The sequence below is a fragment of the Zychaea mexicana genome (genome assembly GCF_025766255.1).
Source record: "Zychaea mexicana strain RSA 1403 chromosome Unknown BDB00scaffold_76, whole genome shotgun sequence".
Lineage (NCBI taxonomy): Eukaryota > Fungi > Mucoromycota > Mucoromycetes > Mucorales > Lichtheimiaceae > Zychaea > Zychaea mexicana.
The window spans coordinates 189,463-204,852 of NW_026516739.1; the positions used below are offsets into that span (position 1 = coordinate 189,463).

At 41.4% G+C, this 15,390-nt stretch overlaps 4 protein-coding genes across 4 annotated transcripts; 3 read left to right on the forward strand and 1 right to left on the reverse strand.

The window, feature by feature from the left end:
* Positions 1-222: 222 nt before the first annotated feature.
* Positions 223-1,119, forward strand: BDB00DRAFT_875698 (uncharacterized protein; the record flags this gene model as incomplete). The annotated part of the gene is made up of 1 exon (XM_053127386.1): positions 223-1,119. The coding sequence occupies one exon, from the start codon at positions 223-225 to the stop codon at positions 1,117-1,119; it is 897 nt and encodes a 298-aa protein (XP_052976381.1).
* Positions 951-2,325, forward strand: BDB00DRAFT_839673 (uncharacterized protein). Its single transcript, XM_053124718.1, has one exon. It carries the CDS (start codon positions 1,267-1,269, stop codon positions 2,077-2,079), a length of 813 nt encoding a protein of 270 aa, XP_052976382.1. The 5' UTR covers positions 951-1,266; the 3' UTR covers positions 2,080-2,325.
* Positions 2,326-5,375: 3,050 nt separating this feature from the next.
* Positions 5,376-6,443, forward strand: BDB00DRAFT_790616 (uncharacterized protein; the record flags this gene model as incomplete). The annotated part of the gene is made up of 1 exon (XM_053120974.1): positions 5,376-6,443. One exon carries the CDS (start codon positions 5,376-5,378, stop codon positions 6,441-6,443), a length of 1,068 nt encoding a protein of 355 aa, XP_052976383.1.
* A 1,234-nt stretch (positions 6,444-7,677) lies between these two features.
* BDB00DRAFT_839676 (cytochrome P450) lies at positions 7,678-10,481 on the reverse strand. The gene is made up of 11 exons (XM_053124719.1): positions 10,124-10,481; positions 9,912-9,984; positions 9,664-9,779; positions 9,431-9,590; positions 9,001-9,320; positions 8,835-8,921; positions 8,630-8,749; positions 8,416-8,522; positions 8,194-8,317; positions 8,061-8,127; positions 7,678-7,965 (listed from the first exon to the last, which is right to left on the reverse strand). Exons 1-11 carry the CDS (start codon positions 10,388-10,390, stop codon positions 7,844-7,846), a joined length of 1,563 nt encoding a protein of 520 aa, XP_052976384.1. The 5' UTR covers positions 10,391-10,481; the 3' UTR covers positions 7,678-7,843.
* Between the last annotated feature and the right edge of the window lie 4,909 nt (positions 10,482-15,390).

The following is a 15,390-nucleotide window of genomic DNA, read 5'->3' on the forward strand; positions in this document are numbered from 1 at the left end:
AGAAGTAGAGTTTTTCAATTTGAAGAATACAAACAAAGAATGAAGTGATATATGACAAGTCCCAATTTCTCGATTCAAGAAACTTAAATTTAACGGGGTGTTAAATTTAACAGGACGTCAACAGCAACCGCTGCAAGGTCTGGCTGTTAGTTGCAGGTGCTCTTACCTTTTTTTTCTTTTGCACTCACTTTTATTTTCAATTACAATTATCTCCATTCGACCATGTCCTTCAACGTCTTCTCCATTAACGCAAAAAAACAGAAGCAGCCTAAAACCAAAACATGTGTTCCTTGTAACACTGTCATCAAGCTTGGAGATGGCTCAGGAAACTGGAGAACTCATGTTAGCTCATCGAGCCATCAGGCGAATGTTGCTGACTATGATGCCCGCATTGTCCGTGCTTCGGCTTCTAATGCTGAGGATATGGACATTGACAGCACCAATTCGGGAGAGGAGCAGCAGCAGCAGCAGAAACAACAACAACAGCAGCAGCAGCATTGTGGTAGCAACAACGACGTCGAAGACGACGATGACAGTGACGACGAGTCGGTTGACATTGCTGCTTTGCGTCAGTCGTACGGTGTTTTCCTCTCTCGGCGGCAGGAATCCGGTGCTAATGCCGAGTTCGCTGCTGATGTGGAGAGTGATGGTGGCAGCGACGATGAAATCGACGAAGGTGATGATGATGGTGATAATCCGCTCGATTTCAGCGTCGACTACGAGACCAACGAAGACTGGTATCCTTTCGAGAACCAGTTGCAATTTCGTCTTGCTGCCTTCTTCCACGCAGACGATCGCCTGAAAGACAGGATGATTAAAAAGCAGCTGAAAAGTCTTCTCGAAGATGTAGCCGTGATGTTTCGTGAGGATAAGGACCTCAAGGTGCCATCTGTTCGTTGGATGATGGATCCATCGTATACTAAGCGAAGCAAAGTGCCAAAAATAAGAATAACAACAGTCAAAGCAGAGATCAGCAAGCCTAATACAGACGAAACCGTCAAAGTTACGGCACATATGCATAAGTTTTCAAATTGCTTGAAGCTCCTCAACGCTGATCCAACTGTCTCTTCGAGTTTGAGTGCTCTACCCGACAAACGCCTGACCAGCGAATCGGATTGACGCAAGGCAGTAAATGGAACACCTGCAATCTTTTCCAGCATCCGTGCGTTACCAATTCTGTGAACAATGCTTTGGGTTGGTGATTATGCCAAAATGCTGTCATTGAATCTTGATCTGGAGGATCCGGTTTGACTGCCAAATGACACAATGACAACGAACCCTACTGCTGTAGGATATAAAGTGACTGGTGGGGAGGCGTTGGGCAAGCTCGAGGCGGTTGACATTACGAAAGATTGCCCAGCAGAGATACTGCATACCACAATGCTGGGAATCACCAAATACCTCCTGCTTGAATTTTGCGATTATCTTGACAGCGACGAGCTCAAAGAATTCGAGCTAAAGTGCCGCAGCTACGACTCGAAAGCCTTCCGTCGCATGGTCAGCAGTAGTCTGCGTCTTCGCCGTTCCTTTGTCGGTCGCGATTACAAGGTCATTAGCCAGCAGGCAGCCGTCATCCTCAACGATATTCTCCATCACGGCTGGTCAGCAAAAAGCGAAGAGAAAATGGAGGGTCTCCGGGCGTTCTTTGACTGCTTTTGTGTACACGGAGAGGTCCTGTCGCTGTTGTTTATGTCCAAGATGGAAACAAAGTTCTCTTTGTACAAGCTGCTGCTGGATAAAAAGATGGAGGAATTGACGGCTATGATTGGTGTTGTCGACAATTTCCTTGTTGCGCAAGGAAAGATAACCGCCAACAGTAAGATGGGTAGCAAGCCCAAGCTACACATCTTGCATCACATTGTGGAGGATATCGAACGTTTCGCCACCGCTATTCATTTTGAATCAGAAAAAGGCGAACAGTTCAACAAAGTCCTCCGAGAACACATCTTCCACACCAACCGCCACAACCCTTCGCGAGACCTACTTGTTCCCTTTCGACGGTATACAATGTTTCGTTGTATTGTCAATGGAGGCTATTTTACCCATGTCGCGTCCGGTCGACTTGTTGCAAGCCCGTAATCACTCCATACCCCACCGTTGACTTCCCTCGTTTATCCTCTGCATATACAACGAACTTTTCTACGTCCATTTTTACGAATACAAGTAAGGACGATGCTGCCAATGTCAGGTTAAGGCGCTCAGGAATCGGTACGTTGGAGGTACATCTTTCAGAGATAAGTCTTTTGGAAGCATTGGACATCCAAGTTTAAGCTACTGATCAACGAGAGAGCATCATCAACATTGGCAAGTTCGGCTCGCTGTGGAGGGCTTTTGGTGTTGGCTCCGGAAGAAGTGTCGTCGTTGTGAAGATCTTTACTTTCTTTATGACTAAATTTCACTATGCGCTCTTTTTCTATCTTTCTGCTTGTAATTCTTTTATGTAAATCCATTATATTTCCTATGTCTCACTCATTATCATTTTATCTCTCTCTTACTGTATGCTTAACTCCTTATATATGCTGCCAATATCATTGAACAAACATCCTTCTTTCATGCAGAAATGACTTGGCAAAACTCAATCATTTTCAATTCACATGAACCAGACCCCCCCCCCCTAAAAAAGGGCCTCACCCAGCCAAAAGGCAGATGCATGAGGCAGCTGTAGGTAAGTTTTTGGGCTATAACTTTATTTTTCACGCATCGTGGAGACTTTAGCCAAGCACAACGCATTTCTGAGTGGTGCAGCGTCATCTTAGCCTTTTTGGGCATCCATAGTGAATGGAGGTGTAGAATGTTGGCTCGGTGATAATGACTGAAGCAAGATAAATGAATAGCGGTTAACCGTACTGGCTGTACCCACTATCTTTCCGATCCATACGCACACGCGAGACGCTACTTACGTCTTCCGAGCTCAGGTTATTACAGACCCACACCATCTGTCAAGCATGGTGTTGGATACATAATGTTGACCAAGTGTAGCTTGATCTTTTTTAGTAAACCCCAAGAAAACGTAATAAGCGGTGACAAATGAAGAATCTTGTGGATAGTTTAAATTTTTCGAGCGAGGCCTTTCGTCATTTCAGCTAGCATTTGTCGCTCATAAAATGAGGTGAAAAGAACGGTATAGCGATCAAGAAAAAGGGCGGGTGTGAAAAAAGGGGTGTGACAAGGACAAATGTACATACTCAAGAAGGTAGACTGTGTTTTGACAGGAACCGCGACCGGGGGTGGGGGAGGGAACAGTTAAGCCTGATTAACTTGCTAGGGGGATGGGGCGATTTGCGATGTATATACAGGAGAATGAAATAGGTAGCGTAAAAGAGAGATCAAGAGACGGTATCCGCAACTACTACATGCTTGCTCAAACTGTAGAATACTGCAGATCAATGTAGTATAAGTTTCTTCATGAAGTTAACTTCTGCTATCATATCTTCTTCCAATACTGCTGTTTTAGCGTATTATAAAAACTATGAATGTGGAGTGAGAACCATTAAGGAGTCACTGCATAATAAATTTGTCTCAAGTCAGTAATTTGTTGCTATTTTGCTATCACTCATGGTGTCTTGGAGGATTTGATGGTGAGTAGAGCAATTGCTTATGAAACAAGGTAAAAAAGAGCGGCAAAAGATAGCAGGTATTTGATACAAGCATACAACCAAGCACGTCTGCATACTGCATTGGACTCGTTTCTTTCTTTCGCGCTTCCTTTGTAAATACAGTAGCGCGCACTCTTCTCTAATATCTACCATAATGTGCTCGGTGAAGTCAACAGTACCGACTTACGCATGTAAGTGCAAGTAGGGTGAGCATGAATATGAGTAAATTGCGCAGTGCTGACACTGATGAGACACTAGGTAGAAACAAAATAAATGTAGTAATGCGTTATGTCATGTCACAAGGAACCATCGCTGCAAGGCGAAAAAGAAAGCACAGAGAGAGGAGGACTGTTAATTTTTGTGTATAATATCAGTGAAATACATTTTACAGGCATACTTGCTGCATTGCAATTTGTAAAAGAAAGTTTAGGGCGTACTAGTAGAAACATGTGTACGACGAACAAGGACGAGCACCTTGTCGTTTATGCGTGTATGCATGTTGGTTACTACTTCCTGAATCTTCAAATATAATACCTGCTCCTCTCGTTGTTGCTGCGTTAGAAGCCGCTATAAATACTGTACCCACTGAAAGCTGTCGGAGCGAATGCAATGATGCAGCAAACATGCATGAGCTGCTGCCTGATTAGTACTCACATGTACGTCCAAAACCTTACCGGAAGGAAGAAGCGACATTTTCAACGCCATTACATTTTCACTGCTATCCTTTCTTGGAAATGTTGGTGTGATGTATCTATATAATAGCTATTATCATACATACTGCTTCTACCACATGTTATAATCAGAGTGATTACCGCGTGGAAATAACCATTTTTCTACATATTCCGGATCAGTTAGACAGATACGACCATGTTGTTATGTACTATTCTTCCTTCACTTGTACCGACCGGCGACAAAGAAGGGGTCGGGTGCGTAAGGTAGATCGAATTGGTCCCATCAGTGAAATAAATGCAGAAGCAGCTGCAAAACAAACCGTATAGGACAGGTGCTTGATATGTTGATGGACATCCCCACATTTTGTAGCTCAACTGAAATCATACGATGATCTATTATGCCGTGAAAACCAGTTTGAAGTATGGGGGAATCCTGTTGAAGATAGAGAAATTGATGTACATAGTGAAAATGCATAAAAGGAAAAAAAAAAGGGGAGTAATTTTTTGCATCGTCTATTCGTTATTCATATACTATATGTACGTTGCCTTGGTATACACAATTCTTCTTTTTGCATCGATTGTCAAGTCAAAGATTCTATTGACAAAGCAAAGTATTGTATTTAAAGCTCCTTCTCAAACGGCAGCAGAAGGTGATGCCCACTCCGGACAACGCATTGTCGATCCTGCAGCCAGTATCTTTAGTATCAGTGTCTTTAGGGCCGTTCTCTTTTCTCTGCGCGCTCTACATTATACTCTCTCCAAGTGTGTGCTGTATTATCATCCCTGGTAAACTTTGTTATAGATTCCGAAAAATAAAATCAACGTTCCTGGCCCCTCCCCATACCTTTCCTCCGACTCCTTAGAAAAAACTAGATGCTGCTTCTACTGCTGCTGATGATGATGACGGGTGGGGTAGGAATGAGAAACAAAGAGAGTAAATGTGTGTTACTCCTATCAGCGACAGCGCAGCACGTAAAGTGAGTAACCACAAAAATAATGAATCTAAAACGTTTTTTAATTCCTCAGCAGATTACAAGTTTTTTCATTTCACTTGCTTCTTTTGTTTCTTTCTTTAAATTTTGCACACAACATCTCACAGAGCTACAAAATGATTGTAAACCAAGTTCATCAACAAGAACGATACTCCTCCAGTGGTGTAAATCGCATTCACCATGCTTCCCAGCTCATGCGACTTCGAGCTCAAATACGGTCACCTACTCTTTCCTCCCTGTCATCAACACCGTCGTTATCACCATCGTCTTCTTCGTCGTCGCCGTCATGCTATAATTCGGCGACTACACCACCGCCATTGACTCCTCGTTCCACGTTCCGAACATCAACAACCTATAACAGCATCGGCTATCACCATCACCAATATCACCGTTATGACGCAGACGATGACGAAGACGACATTGATCAAAACAATGACAGTAGTATTGCCTATCAGTACGACGAGAACGATGATGACGAGGACGATGATAATGCATCGCAGCTCACCCATCTATCTGAACTTGCTCGCGCCAGCATGGAGAGAAAGAAACGGAGCTACTACCATCAATATTTCGGCAGCAATAGTAGCATTTCTGATAATCACCTTGCATTGCCTCCCAAACAATCTATCCAGCAAGAGAAAAAGAAGCCGACACCATCGTCTTCATCACCCCTTTTACGAACGAGTCGAAGCAATTGTTTCACATCATTCGCCCTTGCCTCAGAACATCTGCTTCGTCAAGAGCAAGTACAAGAGCAAGTACGACAACAAGTGCTGCAGTATCAACAGCAGCAACAGCAACCACAACCACAACCACAGCCACAGCCACAGCAAGCTTATTATGACGAAGAAGCGATTGACGATGGTATCAGTGTCAGCACCATCACAACAGATTCGACTTGGTCATTGTCTTCGGATGAGGAGGAAGACGACGATGAATCCATTTTTGGTGACAATAACAAGCGACGTGTGCATTCTTCACCAATGCTGTACAATGACAGCAGTAGCAGTGTGGTTTCGTCTTCCACATCAACGCTATTATCAGAAGACCGGAGACTTCCCCGACCAGCTACTGCATACTTTATTTCAATGTCGCCTTCAGCTGCAGCAGCTGCATCCGCTGCCCGTAAACGTCGCTGGCAGGCTCGACCCATGTGGAAACGGACCAGTACTTCTCCAGTGTAGTAGTATCAATAGCCCGCAGATACATATACGTATCCGCTCACTCACCAACCCACTCACTTTCATTCGCACTTGAACACATTTTTCATCTCCTACCTCATTCAAAAACACACACACACACACACATACCCTTTTTTAACGCAATCGGCTGTTTTCATCTGTCGTTTCAAGTAGCTATTTTTGAGTCTACGCTCTCTGTTTATTTCTTTTGTTGTACATAATTCTTTTCATCGAAAATTCTTAAAAATGCTGTTTGTAATTGACTCTATTTTTGCCTATAATCTGCTTTCTCCCTGTCCCTGTCCTTGTCCTGTTGAGATGCCATTAATGATAGTACAATGTGCTTAAGTATCAAGTGAACCCTGTCTCTTTCCTTAACATATGCGGATGTACCATAAATATCCATGTACACCGACAATCATACTGGAGCCCACATTTTTTACCGCAAACGCGAGCACATTAATCTTCGGCGCCGCACTTTGCTGTCGATCTTTCCTTCTTAAACGTTTTTTTAGTTACCGTAACGGACGTCTGTGCACGATGTTGTTTACTGCCATTCTTTTTTTCCCTTTTCGCGTTCTTTATTGTTTGTAAACGCCGTGGGTGTAGGAGCATTTTTGAAGAGAGCAGGTCAGGAACTAAAGAAACGGAGGTGATGATAATTGGAATCATTACTATTCTCGTGGGATAGCAGCAGGGCACACAAGTACAATCAAAACTATAGCCTCGTCCCATCAGCTACTACATCTTATCGCATGTTTTGATACAAAGTCTCTATCATAATTTTTCTATTTTTGGCGTAAAACACGACAGGAGAAGAACACTATTGTCGGGTGCAGGATCGAAAATGGAAAAAGGAAAGAATCACAATAAGTGAAAGATGAAAAGAGGGAACAATCAGGGATTCTTGAAGCATCCACGGGGAAAGCGCGCGCACTCTATATCTTGGATCTCCTTTTAAAAGCCGGATATACGCGATTTCTTTGATCCCTCCTTTATTCCTTTTGCAGCAAGCATCGGGGGAAGTATCAAGCAAGTACCTTACTCTAATTGATGGTAGCAGTAACAGCAGCAGTTGAGGAGGAAAGAACAGGGGTTACTGCTTATTGATAAAGGAAAGAAAAAGCGATTTAGCATACTATTTAGCAGAAGATGACCTGAGGAGGTTTTATCTTTCATAATTGATACAGTACTACTGTAAATTGTCTCTCTCCGTAAAAGCCCCATACATGAAGCACATCTTTTGAAATCTTTATTTACGGATTGAGCAGATAAACAATGTATGTTCTTTATGCTCATTTTTATTTGATAGCAATTATAAGAGCATATAAAAACTACATAAAGATATTACATACACACTTATTTTAAGGATATATAGTTTACGTACACGTAAGAAAGGTGATTTAATACAGCTTTTCAAATATTACATTGAAATTAATTGGGCTGATGACGCCCAGTCCCAGTTCAATGATAATTTTCTTGTCATGGATCGTGTCTTTGGGTAACGTCCATTTATACTTTCGCACTAAATAAAGTGATCAAAAAGGAATTGTGTGTGAGAAGGAAATCACCTAAATGGTATGTTACGGTTATTAGAAAGTAGAAAGAAGAGTGACTTACAAAGCATAGGCAAGAGGAATCGCTGCTCAGACATACTGAAGTTCATACCAATACATTGTCGAGAACCCTATTGACGCAAAGAAAATGTCAAATTATTATCATCGGTTTATTTGTCTGCAGTATGTATACGTACCGTGCTAAATGGAATCCAGGCATTGGCATCCTTGAAATCGGCTTCTCCACCAGAAGCAAATCTTTCCGGATCAAATTTATCTGGGTTATCCCACACTCTTGGGTTTCGATGAAGATTATAGAGACTGCTCACGTTGTGGTTAAGCGAAGAAAAATAGCACGGGTATTAGATATCTTTTACATCTTCTCCGTCTTGAGTGTGGATGCAAGTACATCGATTTACCTGACAGTGACAGCAGTTCCCTTGGGGATGACTACACCTCCAAGCTCGGTATCCTTATTGGCATTACGACTAATAAGTGAGTCAGCCGGGCCTTCAATACGAAGAACCTACATCATATTATAGAACCTGTGAGTTTTTCGATGAAAAAGAGGATATGCGATTCATAATTTCTGTATGTTGATAAGATCATATAGCGAGAAAAGAGAATATATACCTCTTTAATGATCTGATCAATATATGTCATTTGTCGAGACTGTTCGACAGTCGGACCAATATCTTTAGGCTCATTGCCTAGCACTCGGTATGCTTCTTCTCTGGCCCTTTCTTGTAGCTCCTATATAAAAAGAAGAAGGGAGTTTGTGTTAATACGATGTTTGGATACAACTTCTTTCGAGCAAGTCAATTATTTCGGGATTTACCGGATGCTTGGCGAGGTAATATATAGCAAATGAGAGAGCAGAGGCAGTGGTATCATGACCAGCGAAGAAGAAGACACACAGATTGCTCTAAATACATATGCAGCGTTAATAATAATGGCTGATAAGCAATATGCCAAAAGTTGCCATCTGTCATAGTATTTTCTACCTTAAGTTCTTCATCGGTCAACCCGTTACCGTCATCCTCTCCACTCTCCATCATCATTTCCAAAAGATCCTTTTCTTTTTTTTCCTCTCTATGAGCAGAATCAGCACGTTTTCTTCGCTTCTCATCGATAATGTGCTGGATCATGTCAAGAAATACGGTGAGCTCATCGTGGATTCTCTTGCGTTTGGGGAACCAATGGAGATATTTCCGTTCAAGGACCGGGAAAAAGGCATAGATTGGATCAGATGTTGCCTCCACCACATCGTTGTAGCGATGCACCCATTGGTTATTGCTATCGCTAATAGATCCGAAATCGAAACCTGTAGTGCAACATAGTATGCGATACCACAAGTGATCATGTGATCGCTTTGGTTATTTAACACGATCGTTCCCACTGCAACGATATAAACGACATAGAGTATGCCCATACCAAAGCTTGCATTTCCGATCGCATCGAGAGTCCATCTTTCCATCAAATCATATGCATCAACCGCTTTCCCGTCAGACTTATCAATGACTTGGAACAGGTTTTCAGTGAGTCGTCCAAACAATGCCAGCGGCATTGATCGATGGAATGCAGGGTTAGCAACCTACCCATAAATGTGAAAACTGATTCATCATACTGCTTTTCATAAATGGTTTGATTGTACTTTTCTATTCTACCTTGCGTTGGTTCTTCCAATGCTGTCCTGAAAGGAACAGAATGTTGGGTCCGATAATGAACCTTCCGATGACGGTATCTTCAAAGTGCTTGTTGAGTGGAACTTTAGGAAAAGTATCTGGAAAAAGAACAAAAAAGCAATATCAAAAAAGGGTAAATTATGTATTCTATATTAGCGAAAGAAGACATACATATAAAGTGTGTGCACAAAGACGCAGAAGAATATTAAAAAAAGGTGACGAATACTTACTTGAATCGAACAAGTACTGTTTCGCAATAGCTGGATCACTAATGACAACCTGCCATCCAGCTGGAGTAATGCGCTGTTTTTTTAATCAAATGACGGAGTTATTATTTAGCCGCATGGCCGTTGGTGTAAGTGCGCGCTGTTATTGTAACCTCTTTCTCCGAAGAGTGTAGGTCGCCACAACACCACAGCCCAGCCAAAGAAAAAAAACTCACCGAATACATTCCATGCTTCGTCTTGAGTACCAAAGGAAGGCTAATTCTATCTGTAACGTCATCAAGAGGCTCTTTGTTGAGAAGGGCACTGATTGTTTCGAATCCGTTTACATAGGGGATATGTCGTAGGGATCGAGGCGGTCGGTTGATTTTCTGGTAAACATAGTATACTGCAAGTATTGCTGCAGTCGCTGCACTAATCGACCGTTTGTTATGCTTAAGTCGTGGTACGATGTAGATTTTTACGATTTGTATTAACTGGTCCATCGCGATCGCTTCAATTTTTTTCTCGTCCTCCTTTTATTTACTGTTATAAAGTAGATTTGTTTGTAAAAAGAAAAAGAGAAAAGAGGGACGGATGGGCCTGCACGAAGATCTTTCCCGCGTTGGATGTTGGGAAAAATTAAAATGGCGTGCATGATTGGCTAAATTTAGTTTCAGTGTGCGCAACACAGCGGGTGTCGTGTTTCGTGCCACAGAAGCCATCATTTCCCCGGACTGCAGCCTTTACACACAACCATTTCAATCAGTTACCCTTGATGCAAATGGAGATAAAGAGACATTCTCATGGATACTGCCGCTATTAGCTAGCACCAATAGTAATCTCCATTTACAATCGGTATATCCACTATATTCGTATGCACGTTCTTGAGCCCATTCTAATTGAGCAGTTTCTGGTGATTATCACGAAAAGCAAGGAAAACGGATGTCGATGGCCAAAGTTTCTGAGGTATTTGATAGCTTATATTAAGGAGACTCCAAAGGCTTTGATTTTCTTTTCTGCTAAAACTTTTGACAGCCTCAAAGAATAGTACAAAGACCAGTTTAAAGAGCGGCTCATACTTTGGTAAAGTGGATCTACTGCGATTATTTTCATAAAGATTCAGAAAATATTGGTTATTTATTTATATAGTAATATCTAGAAAGAAAATGTGGTTAGGAATAACACAAAGGCCGGTGACAGGTGGAAGCTAACACAGTGAAGGTGCATCCATAACCGTTTAAAACAAAAGGCTTTGATATGATTTTGGGGTGTAGTATATTCCAATTGTGGCAGTGTTTGTGCCTTCAGTGTCGCTTCCGTCTTCCTTGTGTCATTCATCGTAATAGCTTTCATCAGGAAACGCAGCAATTTCCCAACAATCGATCAAAGTGACCCCAGATGTCAGAATAAACTTCCACATGTTTTCACATAAAAATGGGAGTTGTGAGCTTTTCAGCCTCCTGGTCTCGTACCTAGAAAACAATGTTGGCTGTCTGTTCAAAAAATATACATTTACGTACTCGCAAATCTCTTTATATCAAGCCCCTCTTTGTTATTTTTTTATTGCGGCAGTCATAGTAAAAACTTCTTTGTCTTGAAATCTTGTGCGAGTGTTCTTTGTATCAAACCTATTCTTGCCGACAGAAGTAACCGACCATCATTACATTGCTATTCCCAGCAAGGTGCTCGATGATGCAACTGACTTTAACTAATTATTTTACACACGCGTAGTATATACAATTATAATTGCCGTGTACTTTTTATCATCAGTGATACGCAATCGAGCTTGGTAAATGCGCACGTGGCTATCAATTTTTACAAGAGTTGCATGAGCAAAGATGCTTGTGCATAGTCCGCCAGCAAGTTGCTCTATTAGTTCATAAAGAAGTACATGTACTGTATGCGAAGCAGGAAACAGTAAATTTGAAGCGCTGATGATGCTGCGCATGTTTCTTTTTTAAGTATTTAGAAAGCAGAATTCTTATATACGTGACAAAATGAGTTTGGCTCAAGAGGTCCCGCGTCCGCGAATGAGGTATATAGTAAATATCCAAATTCCGTTGATTGAAAGTATTATCCTTTTGATGAAAGAGTAATGATACAGTATACCTAACGACTAGGGAAAGTATTATAACTGTAAGATAAGATGCTTGATAATTACATAAACTTGGTCTACTTTGCTCACTCGGTGGTAGCGATGCTGAGGGGCACTCATTGATTTGAACTTTACGTTACATCAACCGAAAACTGTAACTTGCTTTCTTCTGTAGACTTCTTTCACCAATACGCAAAAAAAATTGTATTATACATGTAGTCTAACACAAGTCATCCTCAAACTTCAATATGAACATGAACGCAGAGGGTGACGTGACGTATGTGAAAGGAGTAGTCGATGAAATGATGAGATGGTATCATACCGCATTACCATGGATCGAAAAGGGAAAAAGTACGAAGAAAAACATAGTCGTAGAAACCTACCGTCTATATGATTTTCCTTTAAAGAAAATATAATGCAATTAAGAATGGTATATAGTCGAACGAAGAAGTTTAGAGCTAAATGGACGTCTTCCGCATACATTTGCAAAAAGTCAAAGAAATGCGGGATTTGGAGAAATGGAAACAGGACAACAAATGAGGGCCCGATACTGCTGATCAGTTGCTGTTACGAGTGTTCAGAGGAATATACATGTTCTCGAGCGTACTATTTGCAATTAACTAGCTACATATATAAACGGTCATTACATTCCCTTTTCGATGCCGCGTTGGTCTTGTCACCGGTGACAAAGTGACAAAAGTTTTGGAAATTTTAACTCCGTCACCGGTGACAAAGTGACAAAAGTCGGCGGGATTAAGCTCCTGGGGCAAGACTCTGCCAATCATTTTGAAAGTTAAATCCTAGTAATACCGATGCAGTAGAGCTTAAAAGATTGCGGTTGACAGTGTAGCGGAGGGAGAGGAATAGCCACTGACCCGCTATCAAACACACACACCCACAGTCCCGAAATTGTACTATTATATTATACTAAACACTGTCACAACTTGTCGTGAATATGCTTGTCATACATAAACACGTCGGGATTTATATGTAGTCAATATGAGGGAAGAGGATGCGACTGAGCATGACAAAAAAAGAGAGAAATGAAATTTGTCTTTTTGGGAAGATAGTTGCAAAAACAATGGGTTTTTTTTACTGTTTGTGGTGGGCCGTAACTGTACACATATCCAATTTGACTCGAGTCGCTTGAACTTTCTTGTAGGCCCGCACGTTGTATTGTATTCCCCGAGCTTGTATCTCATCGAGCGTTTCTTCTGCACTCTCTATACTATGGCCGCCACCATTAATGTCAATGTCCTTATTTATCGGCAGCAGTTTTCAAATCGGCGTATACCTTTCCAATTACTGTTCGTGCGTGACATATTAGAAAAGCAAGCATCCTGAGAAGGACATGATGACAGGCGATAGGTCTGGCTATGTATAGTTGTATAGCCTCTGGCTGATCGATTCGATATATTTGGATCATTACAATATGGTCTTCATTACTTCAAAAGTCTGCTCTGCAACCAAGATGATCTGCTTGATGGACGAGCATCCTGCGATGAAGGGACACTACCTTGTCATGGATAATGCTCCTATCCACAGCTCAACTGAGAATGGTACTGCAAAGTATCTATTCATGAGGGTACAGATTCGCATATCTTCCTCCATATTCTTCCGAACTGAATCCAATCGAGCAATTCTAGTCAGTTGTCAAGAGCAAAGTGAAGCGACGTACGTTCTTGGAAAAAGAGACGCTAAAGACTCGAATTAGTGAATCCTGTGATAGTTTATATTTAAGTGACATCAAAGGCTTTGTTTCTCATTCTGCCAAATGCTTTAATAAGTGCCTCAGCGAAGAAAGATTATGAAGCTTTCCATTATGATAACCTAAAAAAAAGCTTACTCTAAAAAAAAAACTTGGTAGACTTTCGTAGAATCTCCTTGATTTTTTTTCGGTCGTACTGCTAGCGAAATGGCGCTTTTCATATATCAGGCTGTATAGTAAGTGCGAGCACCCTCAAGAAGATTGTTCCAAATAGCAAAGTTTCAGTTGATGTGGGGTATACAAGCCGTCTCAGATTATATATTCTTTCTTTTTTTGAATCTTTCAACAAAACTCGTGAATAATCCAGCATTTACACTGTACGATATCACTAATGACGGTGCTGATCGTCGTGTAATTGTATGCGGTGGTTATTGCGAACGCTTAGCATCATGCCGTCTGCAGCTGGTCTGACCGATTTAAGTATCCGATGTGTGCAATTTACAGACAAAAGGGACCAGCCATGTTACAGCCACGGTACAAAAGTGTAGTCCATTGCTAGCTATCGTCGAGAAGTCTCTTTTAAAAGAAACTGGATCTGGTAAATGTATGTGCAGCGCCACATTTTTGATACGATTACATAATTGATTAAAACACTGTCGCTCAAGTGGAGTATTTTATTACGTGTTCATTGACGCAGATACATTAAGTGAGTGGAGCGGTGAGGGGTGGCTAATTGTAAATGATTTACTGTAAGTAAGAGTATACAAAGTATCACTTAAGTTTATTTGTGAGGTGCACTGCTGCTGCTGCTGTCGTTATAGCTGCTGGACATTCTTATTTTTTTTTGCTTTTTTTTTCATATTCGAGAAAAGAGTCATAGTCGTGTACTATTTCGTGGTTCATGAGCTCAAAAAACGCTGCAAGTCGCTTCTTCCATCGCTTTTTATGGTTCTTGATCCAGTTTTTGAATTGAAGGCGTGTCATTCTAAGCCGTTGTTGCAAAGCAAGCTCTTCTTCTTTCGTCAGTTTCTTGCCGACGCCGTATATTTCGAACAGCATCTTATTTAAGATATAAGTTTCTTCTCTTGTGTAGCTACGACGGTTCCGTCTCCGAGCAAGAACACCAACTAATTTGATCCCGCCAGCCATAGTTGCTTCTCTGTTTTGCCGAGGCTGACCCTCTTGCAGATTCTGTCGTTGCTGCTGCTTCTGCCTCTCAACGTTTTGGCATTCTTCTGATCCATGCTGCTCTTGCTGTTGACAATCTTTTGGCTGGGAATGGACACAATCCAGAGCTTAATTGTTAGCACCGATCAATTGACTTCTTGCAATTCCCTATATTACAGCATGCTATATCGTTCCTGTTCTCTTCGAATAGGTTTAACTACTCTTTAAAAAAAGGGTATACATACTCTGGTAAGAATGTTTCCCATGATAAATAGTGAATAGATGTTGGTGGGCAAAAAGAAACTATCACTAGCGCAAATTGTGCAAAGACATATTTATAGTTTAGAAACAAAGGGATACATTTCTGCCATTGTTTCCCTTTCATTATTGCTACACGTTTTGTTGATCCATTGTTTTTTCCCTAGCACACAGTCTTGGGCGTAGCGGCTCAAGTGTACTAGTAAATGGGCAAAAAATACAGCATGCAACTAATATTTCTTTCGCCCCACATAAACAATGAGCACTCTTCGACT

Excerpts from the sequence above, each read along its gene's own strand:
- BDB00DRAFT_839673 (XM_053124718.1), top strand. The coding sequence starts at position 1,267 with ATGACAACGAACCCTACTGCTGTAGGATATAAAGTGACTGGTGGGGAG.
- BDB00DRAFT_839676 (XM_053124719.1), bottom strand. The coding sequence starts at position 10,390 with ATGGACCAGTTAATACAAATCGTAAAAATCTACATCGTACCACGACTT. Across the intron at positions 9,591-9,663 it reads ATTGGAAGAACCAACGCAAG|GTTGCTAACCCTGCATTCCA; the intron begins GTAGAATAGAAA and ends ATTTATGGGTAG. Across the intron at positions 8,318-8,415 it reads GGAACTGCTGTCACTGTCAG|TCTCTATAATCTTCATCGAA; the intron begins GTAAATCGATGT and ends CAACGTGAGCAG.